Source organism: Drosophila rhopaloa, unplaced genomic scaffold (genome assembly GCF_018152115.1).
Source record: "Drosophila rhopaloa isolate 14029-0021.01 unplaced genomic scaffold, ASM1815211v1 contig_163, whole genome shotgun sequence".
Classification (NCBI taxonomy): domain Eukaryota; kingdom Metazoa; phylum Arthropoda; class Insecta; order Diptera; family Drosophilidae; genus Drosophila; species Drosophila rhopaloa.
The window spans coordinates 10133793-10146413 of record NW_025335043.1 but is presented as its reverse complement, the minus strand read 5'-3'; the positions used below and the strand labels follow the sequence as shown (position 1 = coordinate 10146413).

The window sequence follows — 12621 nt, the reverse complement described above, 5'->3', positions numbered from 1 at the left end:
AAGGAACATAATTTGAATACTTTAATAGAACCAAATCAACATTTTAGATAGATTTAAAAATTACATTTCTTTTATTTAATGGAATAATAATATTAACAATAAATGAAATAGGTTTGTTCTGGAACCGAAATAAAATTGTTGTCAAAATGTAAATTGCAAAAAGAGTTTATTAATTTAAGTTTCACGATAATTCCGATCTGAATTTTTTCCATAATATAATAAGTTGTACAGAGTAATCATGAAGTATTTGATTTATTTGTAGGATGAGCGGTGATTGAGTACAAGTACAAAAATTTATTTAATGAATTTTGAATTGTTCGTCAATGTCCTGTATCCTTAAATGACTTACGCGGCTGAGTAAATGGATTAGGGTATATGCGATGCGATACGCTATAGTATAGTCATAGTTTATAGACATAGAATGTTGATATCCTAAGGGCAATCCACCTAAATAGCACAGGTTTGATAATGTGAGTCCCATGCACGCAGCTGAAATGGATGTATTAAAAATAAAACATTTTTATTAATATTTTTTGTGGTGTCGGATAAGACAAAATAATTGTGGTAGGTAAGTTTTTGAAATTGTATATATGTTAATCTTCTCACCAAATTCCGGCCGAATTTAGAAAACGTTTATATATTAAAGAATGAATTTTTAAAGAATATGGGAATTTGATTAAACTGATTTGATTGTTTTGGACAAAAGTAATGTTTTTTTTTAAACGGCCAAACTTATATGAATTTACGCTCGGAAGATATTTCTGTATCGCTTTCATTCATCCTACAAAATAACCGGAAGGTGCGGCTCACCTGGCATTCACGACTGCAGTACCATTGACTCTGGCAGCCGGTGCACAAGTAGGTGGCTTTACGCCGCTTGCATTCGTGGCAGCGTTTATGGTCCTTGCCGTTAGATGCAGCAGCGGACTTGGGTATCTTCTTATCGCCTGTCGTCTTAATCTTGTCTATCTTGCGTTTAATATCAGCCAATTCTTCATCTTTGCGGTAGACGGAATGTGATGCCTGGTACTGTTGAGTATAAATATGAATTTGATGTACATGCACACATTTATTTCAATTTTTTCTTACTTGTTGTTGACGCTGAGAGACCATGGGACTGCTGTTAAACAGCGGTTTGAGCAGTGATTCATTGTCAAAGTGATTGTCCAGGGAAAGGTTATTTAAAGGCTTTCCCGAACCCATAAATTTGTTGTAGGAAGAGGAGGAAGTGGCGGCCAAATTTGGGGTGGAGTTGACCATCTCTTGGTGGTATCTAATTGAAATAATTGAATATTAGTAAGAAGAAAACCAAAGGATCTATAGCATAGTCTTCCCACCTGTCTTGCGAGTGAAATAGTTTTGGCCGCTTAGCAAGTGGAGCTTTATCTGTATTAAGTTCTCGCTGATATTCTGGCGGTGGCTGACGTGCAGGCAAGGAATTTCTTCTGAATTCCTGGCGCTCCTCCTCAAAATTACGAAAAGATACAGGCGGTGCTTGTTCCCTCAAGCCCATTGCTCTTAAAAAAATAACTGGATATTAGAAGAACTCTCTTAACTGGCAATTAAATATTCGAAACTCACCCGCGCAGCAAACGGATGTTTTTCTGGTTGAGTTCTGCGTGATTCAGACATAACTCCACCGCCGACAGACCGTACTTGGAGCCCATCGGCGATTGCTGCTCGTCAACGAGCATTGTTTGCATCTCTAGCAGTTCTTCAGTGCTGCAGCTCTTGTTGAGGAGGGCTGGCAGCATTTCCTTAATGATTGACATTCGTTCCGAGCGTTCCAATCGTGCACGCAGCTCCTCTTTCACGCAACGAAGGTGGAGCAGGCGATTATATTCCTCCTCTTTCTGGGATATTAAATTGTCTAGTACCTTCAGATCCGCAGTGATACTCTCCCGCTCTTCTGAGAATGCTTTCGGTTCTGGGCGAACGGAGTTTACCCTCTCCGTCATGATGGTGTCTATTTCTTCGAAAAGTTCTTTAATGCGATAATGGAAGTTGGCATTACTGTTATTGAGATCAATGTTGGTCTTTTGGCGGGTGCTCGAAGAAGATGGCTGCGGTGATTGCGGCACCTTTGTCTGAGTTGAAACTGTCTCCGAGCGACGTGGTTGGGGCTGCTGGGGTACCACAAAACTTGGGGGAATTGGTGGAGGCAAGTGGGGTTGCACTTGATACGGCATTTGAGGTTGTGGTGTCTGAGTTTCCCTTGGTGAGGCCAACTGCTGAGGCGGAACTTCCCTTGGGGAACTGGCCAACTGTTGAAGTGCACCTGATCTTTGTAGTGCTATCTGCTGTGGTGCAACTGATCTTGGTAGTGTCATCTGCTGTAATGAAGCTGATCTTGAGGGATCTAGCTGCTGCGAAGGAACTAGCTGCAGCGGAGGAACTAGCTGCGGTGGAGGAGCTAGCTGCTGAGGAGGCGCAAGGTTCTGCGGAGGTGGAGCTAGCTGATGCGGAGGAGCTATCTGATGTGGAGGAGCTATCTGCTGTGAAGGACCTGCTTTTGGTGGAGCCATCTGTTGTGGTGGCGCTGATTTTGGTTGAGCCATTTGTTGTGGTGGCGCTGATTTTGGTGGAGCCATCTGTTGTGGTGGAGCTGATCTTGGTGGAGCCATTTGTTGTAACGGAGTCTGACGCGCTGGAGACGTCTGTACTAGATCTTTCAGAGGTGGAACTGCCTTTAATGGAGCAACCTGAGCTGGAAACCTCTGTGCGGAAGCAGCGACCTGGGATATAGCTGCATACGATGTAGCCAATTGGGGTAAAGGTGTCTGCTGATTTGTAAAGTTCTGCATATTGAGCTTTATGTTATTTGGCAGCTTCTCGTTGGAATAGGATATCTCCATTGGAGTTGCTGTCGGTGAAGGAGTATTTAAGCTGTAGGAGACGTTGGCCAAATTGTCATTCTGCTTGGCGGCAGACGAAAGTGCCAAAGAGTACGGTGTGCTAAGTTTAAGATTAGGTTGATTTTGTAGGGGATTAGCAGCTGGAGTGACAGACGTTTGGAGATTTAATGGTGGATCCATCTCTTCTGGTTTGAGTTCCTGCTCCGTTAAGAACTCAATGGTATCATCATCTTCATCCAGATTCTCCACGACATCGGGAATGGGACACTTTTCGGTACTTGTAGGCGGTGTCACTGACCGGCGTCTCTTGAGAGTGGCATTAACAACTAGGGACTCGGCAACCTCTTGCTCATCCTGCTGAACCAACGTCTGATCCTGAAGTGCCTGCTCCAACTCGAGGCTGGCAGAGAGCTTGTCCAAGTCGTAACCCGACTGCTGTGGCTCCTTTTTCTTTAAGAACTCTTCGAGGACAGAGGCACCGTTTTCGTTGCTAGCAGGTGGGTTGGCTTTCAGATTCTCCGGCATATCGTAGTTTATTTGAAGCGGTGCCGCAATCCTAGGTATATTTTCCTTGGTTGGCGTAACCCTTGACCGCTGATTTATCTCTGGTTTCTCAGGGGATTCCTCGTTTTCCGTGTCGTCTAGACAAATGAGTTCCGGCGAACGACTGACACTGCGCCTACTGGAGAAGCTCCGACTGCGACTGCGACTGCGACTACGACTACGACTACGGCTGTGGCTACGGCTACGACTGATGCTCCTGCTGTCGTAGCTCCTACGCCGCCTGGAATAGCGAGCCTCTTGCTGCAATCTGTTCCTTCGTTTGGGCAGCAAATCCATCAGACCCTCAAAATAGGTATTGTAATTTATTTTATTGGGTCGCAGCCTATGATTGATAGGGGCATTTGAGATTTGAAAGGTTTTTTAAATGGATTTTTACTTACCAACGCATGCTACGGCGCTTGAAGTAAAGATTGGGCCAGCGGCGCCGCTGCAATTGCAATTGCCGGATCCGACGAAGAGTTTCGGCCCGAGTGGAAGGCGGTTCCGGTGCGATCTCTGGCATTTCATCCTTGTCTGACGAAACCGGAGGATCTGCTGTTCCATTTCCGGGTTTATCCGATCCGGAATCTTTCAGTTTGGTCTTCTGGGGACGCTGCTTGCTAACCGCCGCGTCCATCAAGGCGTCGTATTCCTCTTCCCCGTGGCTATATTCGTCGCTGCTCAACTGGGAATTGGAGGAGTCGTAGATCTCTACGTTGGACATCGCGGCTGCAATTGGACCGAGTTCAGGTATGTACATCTGGGAACTAACTCCCCAAAACTCACGCGCTCACGTCTGCAAATTTCGCCCAACAAAAAAGCGTCTGCCGGCTGAATTTTTCGTTCCCCCGTGACTCTGCTTTTTGCCGCTGACGAAAACCACTTAAAACCTTGGCCAAAAATCCTAAGAAGTTAAATTCGGGTTTGTCCCAGTTTTTAAGCGAATACTTTCAGCGAAAAACCAATTTCCAATTGCAAAAAAATGAATTTGTCGCTTATTTCGCGAAACAGTTTTGACAGGCATTTAGTATAGACGCAAACCTCAAGTGTTGCCAGGTAGCAGAAGTCTTTGAAAAAATACCTACTTTATATACCGTTTTTCATGAATACCCAACAATTATTTTTAAAAACAAGGGAACCCAATATCACCAGGGGGTGATATCAATCATTTAGGAGCGACATACAAAAAAATTAATTTTTGAATTTTATAATGTATATAAAAAAAATAATATATTTTTTGGCAAAAACAAAAATAAAAATGCAAAATAATCATTATTTTTGATTAAATAAATAATCGTTAGAAATAATGGAAAATAAATTTTAACTCGAAAATTCAGTTTCTCTTTGCTTATTTTAAATGATTTTTTTTTGCATAAAAAGACTCCTAAGGTACTAGCAAAAAATATATTTATATACTCGTACACTTGATATAACCAATACTATAATGTTTTTTATTTTAAAATCAACAATTTAAAGACATTAAATTTAAAAAGTTGGCTTGTACTTGAATTTCGGTATTGGCTAGCCAAACCCCTACATTACATATTCAATGGTTTGTCATCTCGCTTTATAATGCAAACTACTTATCGTAATGGGTTTCATTTTAAGTGTGGTGATATATTGCATTGCAATCAGGGCATTAAACTAATAAATGTATGGTTTTTAACAATTTAAGGCTGTTGAATTTTTTTAATTTAATTAATTTTAATTAACCTAATTGTTTACATTTTCATAGAACAACAGGCAAGAATTTAATAAAGTGCATAGACTTACTTGTTCAAAAGTAAAAAAAAAAATTTTATGAAATTAAAAAAAACTTAATATATTTTTTAATCATAATTCTAAGCATCGTAACTTGGTAATACTGCTGAAAAATACCAACACCAGGAAATACCACGTTTCCTCTTCTTCACCGGTGCAAACGTGATTGCACACAAACGGTCATACCGTTTGGCTTACAAAAGAAAACAAATCAATTCGCACAAAAACATTGCCAAAAAGGTAAATGGCGGGCACGACGGCGCCAAGCTAATAGTATATAGTAGTGTCCAGTGTTTTGCAACTTGTTTCTGCCCAGCGATAATTGTGAGCAAGAACAAGGCCCAGCGGATGGGTGGCTGCTCTGTACATGTACATGCATTACGTACATATGTGTGTACCAGGGAATAACCGATAAGAGAGTGATAGCCCTGCGGGCGGACTTTGTTTTTGATAATAGTGGGTGGCGATGAGATCGCGGATCGTGAATCGCTAAAGCGAGTGATAATCGTAAAGCTATCCACGTCACGCCACACACACTCGCACACGTGGGTCACCTGAGTATATACATATATACATATATATTTATATATACTTATATTTGTGTCTGAGCAAGAACTCTATATATAAAGTGAACGATCGAAAAAGTAAACTAATTTTATGCAAGGGGTTCATCAATCAACGCTGGGTTCACCAATTGAGTGCAACAATAATACAATCAACTTGATTCAGCTGATTTTGGGTTTATATGTATAGGGTTTTTTTGTACTTGCGGTTACTATGGGACTTTGAAAAAGTATCTCTTAATATGACGTTTAATAATTTGTGTCCTTTTAAGCCATTCGTTTCTAATATTATGACTCAATCCATAATGAAGATTTTCCAAATATATTCATTCCAAATTCATAATTAAAAGGTTATAATGTTCCATTACCCTTAACAGATTAATTCAGTTCCTAAAACAAAGAATACTCAATAAATTTTATCTCAAAAATGTTTTAAAATTGTAGTGTTTGGGTTTTAAAGATCAAAAGTTTAACGGTTATTTTCACACACCATAAAAATGGTTGTAAAATATTAAGAGGTTTTTGAAAGACCTCCGTTTACTAAAAGTAGCACTAAAATAACTTCGTTCCCTCCCCATACTAATTAAACACTTTTGTTCCCTATTTAAAATACCCAAAGTGCACATACTTTCAAGATTATTTACTTTCGCGAGCTTCCACCGTGAAGTATCTGCGATGTGCTCTATAATGACTACCCGTCGAACAGCCGGACTTTGTCCACAGCGGCTATAGCTATTTCCAAGGGAGAAGTCATCGATTGCCCGGCGAAGGCTGATTAGATTCCTCCTACGGCTGCCGTTTTAGCAAAAGTTATAGTAGTCCCAATATCTGGGGAATATCTCTGCGGTTCGGTGGTTGCCCCAGTCCGTCGACAGCTGGTGGTGCAGGTGGTTGCCTTCCCGCTTTTCACGCTTTCTTTTAACTTAGCCGCGTGCTTTTGGCCCAAGCTAACTCAACTCGAGTAAGTGCGTTACTTTGTTTAATGGTCATAAACATGGTGTTTCATCCGAGGGTCTATAAAGTGGGGTTTACGAGCACAGCGCTACTAGGGGAACAACATGCAATTAAAATGTTGATTACGTAAAGGTTGCAATTTTATTGGTTACCCATTGCTAATTTTAGATCAAAATGGTGTCGCTGGAGAAGCTGAAACAATTGAGACTGATCCACCTGTGCATCGCGCTCACCTTCTTCACCAGTGGGCTGTGCATCAATTTTATCCAGCTGCTGCTGCACGTGTTTATCAAACCCATAAACAAGCGATTCTTCCGCAAGTTGATGTACTATGCCTGCTATTCGATGTATTCCCGTGAGTATATCCGAAACAGATTGCCGAAAAATGTATTTAACTAAGCTCTTCCTTTAGAAATTATATTCGTTGCCGATTGGTATGCCGGCAGCAAGATGACCGTCTACATGGACAAGGATGACTTTGAAAATTATGCTGGCAAGGAGCATGTCCTTCTACTCATGAACCACAAATACGAGATCGACTGGCTCAACGGCTGGATGATCTGCGATAAACTGGGAGTCCTTGGAAACTGTAAGGCCTATGCTAAGAAGCCTATCCGTTATGTGCCCATCATTGGATGGGGCTGGTGGCTCGCCGAGTTCGTCTTCCTTAACCGCAACTTTGACCAGGACAAGACCATCATCACTGAGCAGCTCAAGGTGGTCTACTCCTATCCCGATCCCACCTGGCTTTTGCTCAACGCGGAGGGCACCCGTTTCACTCCCGCCAAGCACGAGGCATCCGTGAAGTTCGCTCAGGAAAGGGGCATGACGGTGCTGAAGCATCATCTGATCCCACGCACTAAGGGATTCACCGCCAGTTTGGCACCCATCCGGGGTCTTTGTCCCGTCATCTACGACATTAACCTAGCGTACAGGCCAACAGATAAGGTAAATAATATTACGAGCTTTCTAATATCAAGTTTTCTAAACTTAAAACTATATAGTTTAGTTGATTGACTTAAAGATTACATTAAGTAATTCAGAGTTATATAATTACTTATATACTAATACTGTAATATTGTTTTATTAATGCAGAATTTTGCATTGGCCACTTATATATTTTCGATTAGGTTTATCACCCAATTTGATAACGCAGTTGATAGCTTCTCGCTTATCTAATCTTTTTTTAATCTGAATATCTTGTTGCTACCACTTTAAATAATCCTGTCATGTTTTCTCAAGAATGGTTCTTTAAATGATACCGATCAGTTTTGGTAAGATAACATTTCAAGTGAAAGTTAGGTAATATATATATTTATTTGGAAGCTGTTATATAAATGCTTATTTTAACACAAAGCTACACAATAATTTACATAATTGAGTTTAGTTCTTAATTTCTGAAACGAAATTAAATGCATGTCTATTATGTTAATTAAGAGAATAATTTGTACTTAGCAACAAATCTGAATAACTTTTTACTCTAATGATAAGTGCATGAGACTCAGTAAATTGCTATTTATAATGCCTATAAATAATACTTGTGAATTCAGTTAAAGGAGATTATAAAGTTATCGTCGGTTCGTGCAATCGTAAAACTGGCATATAACGTTACTAATAGCGGTGCCCTTTATCTTATATAGTGTTATTTCAAGGTTAAAAACACAATATTATGTTCTTTTTTTAGGTTCCTGCCACCATGCTGAGCCTTCTGCATGGAAAGCCGGTCGAGCCTCATCTTCTTATGAGACGTATCCCCCTGGAACAGGTACCCGAAGACGAGAAGGAGGCCGCCGCCTGGCTGCAGAACCTGTTTGTGGAAAAGGACAAGATCATTGACAGCTTCCTGGAGACGGGCAGCTTCTTCAAGACGTCTGGCATTAAGGAGGTGCCGGCATACGTGAACAAACCCAGGCTGTGTTCGCTGGTCAACTTTGCCTGCTGGGCGACGTTCTCGCTTTTCTGCATTTTCTACTATCTGGTTACTTCCCTGCTGGCGGCCAACTGGACGGCCTTCATCACTGCTCTTTCCGTGCTGGGACTCTGTAAGTTCAGATTGGGCGTTACGGGGATTACCACTTTCCAATCATTTTCTAATTAATTTTCTGGCTTTATTTCAATTTCAGTTTACTGGCTTATGGGTCAGGCCATCAGGAAGACGCAGATTAGCAGGGGATCCAGTTATGGAGCTGGTGGTGCATCCAAGTCGAGCACAAAATAACTTTCGATTTCGCATTTAGTTTCGATTGTCGTCGAACTCAATTATCTACAAGTGACTTTGTCAAGGCAGTCCTCTCGCAAAATCTCTCTGCTAAATGGATCAATTCGCGATTCCTTACCGGACGATTTAAAGTGTTTTTTGAACAGATGTGCATGTTTTTTGTCTAAGTTTATGGTTACGAAGTAACTCCCGCGCACTGGAGCCATCAATTTGCGTACGTAGTTGGTAGTTGTACACTTAAGTGGAAATTTAGTTGTTTGATCAATTGTATTTTGGCGAGCATTGCAATAATTAAATTAAACCGAACGTGAGAAGTTGTTTGTTTCTGATAAGGCAAGCAGTGCGCTGATAAGGGGGTCACAGCTGATGAGTGTGGGCGTTCAAGCAGTGCACCAAAAGAGTGACCCTAACTCAAAATACCAATGGTATTTCTAAAGTTTAAACGTTTATTAGAAAAACGTGGAAATTAAGTTAAAGAATAAATTAAAAATTTAAAATAATTACAATATAATTTTTCAAAAATATAAATATTACGTTTATCGCAATTGTATTGTTATCATTTATCTTGATCACCCTAGCACTAAAATGTACAAAAGTCCTTTGTTTAAGCTTTAATAAATATAATCAACCAGATGCAAGCGTAGAGGAAAATTAACTGCCCTCTATTTAACGATAACATTTACTTCCATATCGTATACAAATAAATTTGTATATATTAGCATGTTGAACACTTTCGGTTGTTTATCAGATTTAACGATCAGAAGCAGCGCACGTTCCGTTAGTTCAACTGCTTGCCCTTAGCTATATAGTACAACCACATTTATTCGGAGATAAGAAGTCCGCCGGGTTTCCTATTGACTGATAACAGGTGATTAATAGTGTTAGTTATAGGGTTCTCGTGTGTATTATCGGCCTATTATATCTCTAGGGGCCCGGACGCCTAGAACAGTCAATTTCATTCAGTCCAATTCTGCTGGTTGGTAGAACAAGTACCAACTTCCTGGTCTCTAGTTTGTTAAGATTGAGCAAAGATAGGTAAGTGTGTGTGTGTTAGTGCAAAAATGAAACAGTATAATTTCGAAAAACTGAACTCAAAGAAAATGTTAAGGATTCTATAACCGGAGGATCATTAATGAAAACCTATTCATCCAAATATGTTATTAATAGACCTTAAATCTAAACAATTTTTCTTATATCACTTTGAGTTTCGACACGAATTTTGTAACAAAATAATTTGAAAATCATTGTGAAAATTGGGGCTATTCATGGGGCTACTCATGGTGAATTTGACATATTATACATACGTTTAACAAATATATAATTCTATCAATGAAAAACTAAAATTCAAAGATAAGGAGTTAAGTGCTCACATAATAGAGTTCTTACTGTACTGATCAGTGTGTTTTCTATGTATGCGTTTACGGTACTATAATTTAAGCAGTTTAATTTTGTCATGACACATTGGGAGCAAAGTTTTAGTGGTGCCATAATTAAGTCGATATCGCGCTGGACATATTTATTAACTGCATTGCAAACAGAAATTTCTAAGTGTATTACGTAAAGCTGACCTTAATTGATTGATTTTATTTAAATGTGCCTATTTTTAGCTTAGGATGTCGCACCTTAGAGGATTGGGGCGCCTGTTGATCGCCGTGACATTCTTCACAGCCGGCTTTATCATCAACATTGGCCAGCTTTTGCTGATCATACTTGTAAGACCCTTTGACAAGCGCCTTTCCCGGAGTCTTGCTTACTACCTACACTACTCTTTCTACTGCAGTAAGTATCGCGAAAAAGCTATGTTCATCATTATCTTACCGTTAAAAAAAATAATTGTATGTAGCAAATTTTTGTCCTGATAAGGAAAAACTGTTACGTCGTACGCCTTATAGAATAAATATAATTCTGATATTTTATTGCTGTAGTTTAAATTGAATTGAAAATTTTGATTTGATTTTGACTATATCGAAAGTTTTTTTTGAAAAAAACGTTTCTTATTATATGTAAGTTAATTTCAATATTGTTCTAAAACCATCGAATTTTAAAACACAATTTCAAAACCATTCTTTCGAAAGTCAAAGTTTTAGCTCTATATATATTTTATGAACGTTTTTAAAAACATTTTCCCTATTTCAGTCTTGGTCTGTGTGGCTGAGTGGTATGCAGGCAGCAAACTTAGGGTCTATATCGATCCAGAGGACGAAGAAAAATTCTTTGGCAAGGAACACGGACTGCTACTCATGAATCACACGTACGAGATTGACTGGCTGACCGCTTGGATGATTACCGACAAGCTGGGAATTCTGGGAGGAACCAAGGCCTATGCCAAGAAGATGCTCCGCTACGTTCCAGTCTTGGGATGGGTATGGTGGATGGCCGAGTTCATCTTCCTGGACCGCAACTTCGAGAAGGACAAGGTGGTGATCAAGACGCAGCTAAAGGAGGTCTTTTCCTATCCGGATCCGGTGTGGCTACTGCTCAATGCTGAGGGCACCCGCTTTACTGCTGCCAAGCACGAGTTGTCCGTGAAATTCGCCCAGGAACGAGGTCTCCCCTTGCTTAAGCATCACTTGGTTCCGCGCACAAAGGGATTCACCACCAGTCTGCCCACCATGCGAGGCATCTGCCCTGCCATCTATGACATTAATCTGGCTTTTAAGCGAAATGCTGAGGTAAGGGTGCCATTTAAAACTTAACTTTCTTAAACTTTCAAGATAAAATATGAACTTAATAATTAACATTTTTTTATTTTCTAGCCAAGACCCACCATGCTATCCCAGTTAAATGGCGAGCCCGTAGAGCCGTACATGTACATTCGTCGAGTGCCACTGGATAAGGTGCCGGATGGTGAGAAGGAAGCCGCCGCCTGGATGCAGGACTTTTATGTAGAGAAGGACAAGATCATCGACAGCTTCCATGAAACCGGTAGCTTCTTCAAAACTTCTGGAATAAAGGAGGTTCCTGAGAAGATCTTCAAGCCGCGCCTATGCACCTTGCTTAACTTTTTGGGCTGGGCCTCTTTTTCTGTCCTCTGCATTTTGAACTATTTGGTCAGCTCCCTTGTTGCGGGCAACTGGATTGGCTTTATCACTGTTTTATCCGTCTTGGGAGGATGTAAGTTAAAAAATGCATATTTTTGAATTTTTGTTATATATTTCATAATTTATTTTCAGTTTATGCCCTCATGGAATACGCTGTTAATGCCTCGAAGATTAGCAAGGCCTCCGCTTATGGGGCTGCTGCTAAGAAATAGACTTTTCTCCCAGAGTTTTGTAAACTCGGCGACATTTTATAATGAGATGGATTACATCTAATTAGTACTCGACTGCAAAACCTTAGAAATAATGTACATAAAGTCAAATGTACAAAGACAAAAATAAAAGTGTTTAAATGAATTGGTTTTACCTTGTGTTTACTGTTTAAAGGCATGATTAGTTAATGAGCTGTAAATATGCGATCTAACCTTGATACGATTGATTGCATCACAAGCTTAAATCGAAATATTTGCGACTACAGCGTAAATCAAGCTAAAAGCATAAGAGATTAAATCCCTTATATAAACTAAGACAGGGGCATTAAATTAATTCAATAAAAATTTATTCATTAACTATATCTCTATGCTACTAATAGATAAAGTACTATAATTTAAGAAATTTATTAAGTTTATAAAAGGGCTTTCATTTTTAAATTAATTTTTACTGGTTTAATATACTAAATTAGTGTATAT

At 39.8% G+C, this 12621-nt stretch overlaps 3 protein-coding genes across 5 annotated transcripts; 2 read left to right on the top strand and 1 right to left on the bottom strand.

Moving 5' to 3' along the window:
• Positions 1-149: 149 nt before the first annotated feature.
• On the bottom strand, positions 150-4430 carry LOC108043328 (mediator of RNA polymerase II transcription subunit 15). Its single transcript, XM_017121993.2, has 7 exons — positions 4185-4430; positions 3800-4127; positions 1582-3741; positions 1338-1517; positions 1090-1273; positions 811-1029; positions 150-489 (listed from the first exon to the last, which is right to left on the bottom strand). Exons 2-7 carry the CDS (start codon positions 4120-4122, stop codon positions 448-450), a joined length of 3108 nt encoding a protein of 1035 aa, XP_016977482.2. The 5' UTR covers positions 4123-4127; positions 4185-4430; the 3' UTR covers positions 150-447.
• Positions 4431-5307: 877 nt separating this feature from the next.
• Positions 5308-9205, top strand: LOC108043326 (1-acyl-sn-glycerol-3-phosphate acyltransferase gamma). 2 transcript variants are annotated; one of them, XM_017121990.2, is made up of 5 exons: positions 5308-5399; positions 6845-7031; positions 7089-7624; positions 8361-8718; positions 8800-9205. In XM_017121990.2, the coding sequence occupies exons 2-5, from the start codon at positions 6851-6853 to the stop codon at positions 8892-8894; spliced, it is 1170 nt and encodes a 389-aa protein (XP_016977479.1). In that variant the 5' UTR covers positions 5308-5399; positions 6845-6850; the 3' UTR covers positions 8895-9205. The 2 variants fall into 2 exon arrangements, with proteins under 2 accessions (XP_016977479.1, XP_016977478.1); XM_017121989.2 differs by lacking the exon at positions 5308-5399 and adding an exon at positions 6554-6683.
• Positions 9206-9660: 455 nt separating this feature from the next.
• On the top strand, positions 9661-12289 carry LOC108043327 (1-acyl-sn-glycerol-3-phosphate acyltransferase delta). 2 transcript variants are annotated; one of them, XM_017121992.2, is made up of 5 exons: positions 9661-9762; positions 10502-10673; positions 11031-11566; positions 11651-12008; positions 12068-12289. In XM_017121992.2, the coding sequence occupies exons 2-5, from the start codon at positions 10508-10510 to the stop codon at positions 12145-12147; spliced, it is 1140 nt and encodes a 379-aa protein (XP_016977481.1). In that variant the 5' UTR covers positions 9661-9762; positions 10502-10507; the 3' UTR covers positions 12148-12289. The 2 variants fall into 2 exon arrangements, with proteins under 2 accessions (XP_016977481.1, XP_016977480.1); XM_017121991.2 differs by lacking the exon at positions 9661-9762 and adding an exon at positions 9805-9929.
• The last annotated feature ends 332 nt before the right edge of the window (positions 12290-12621 follow it).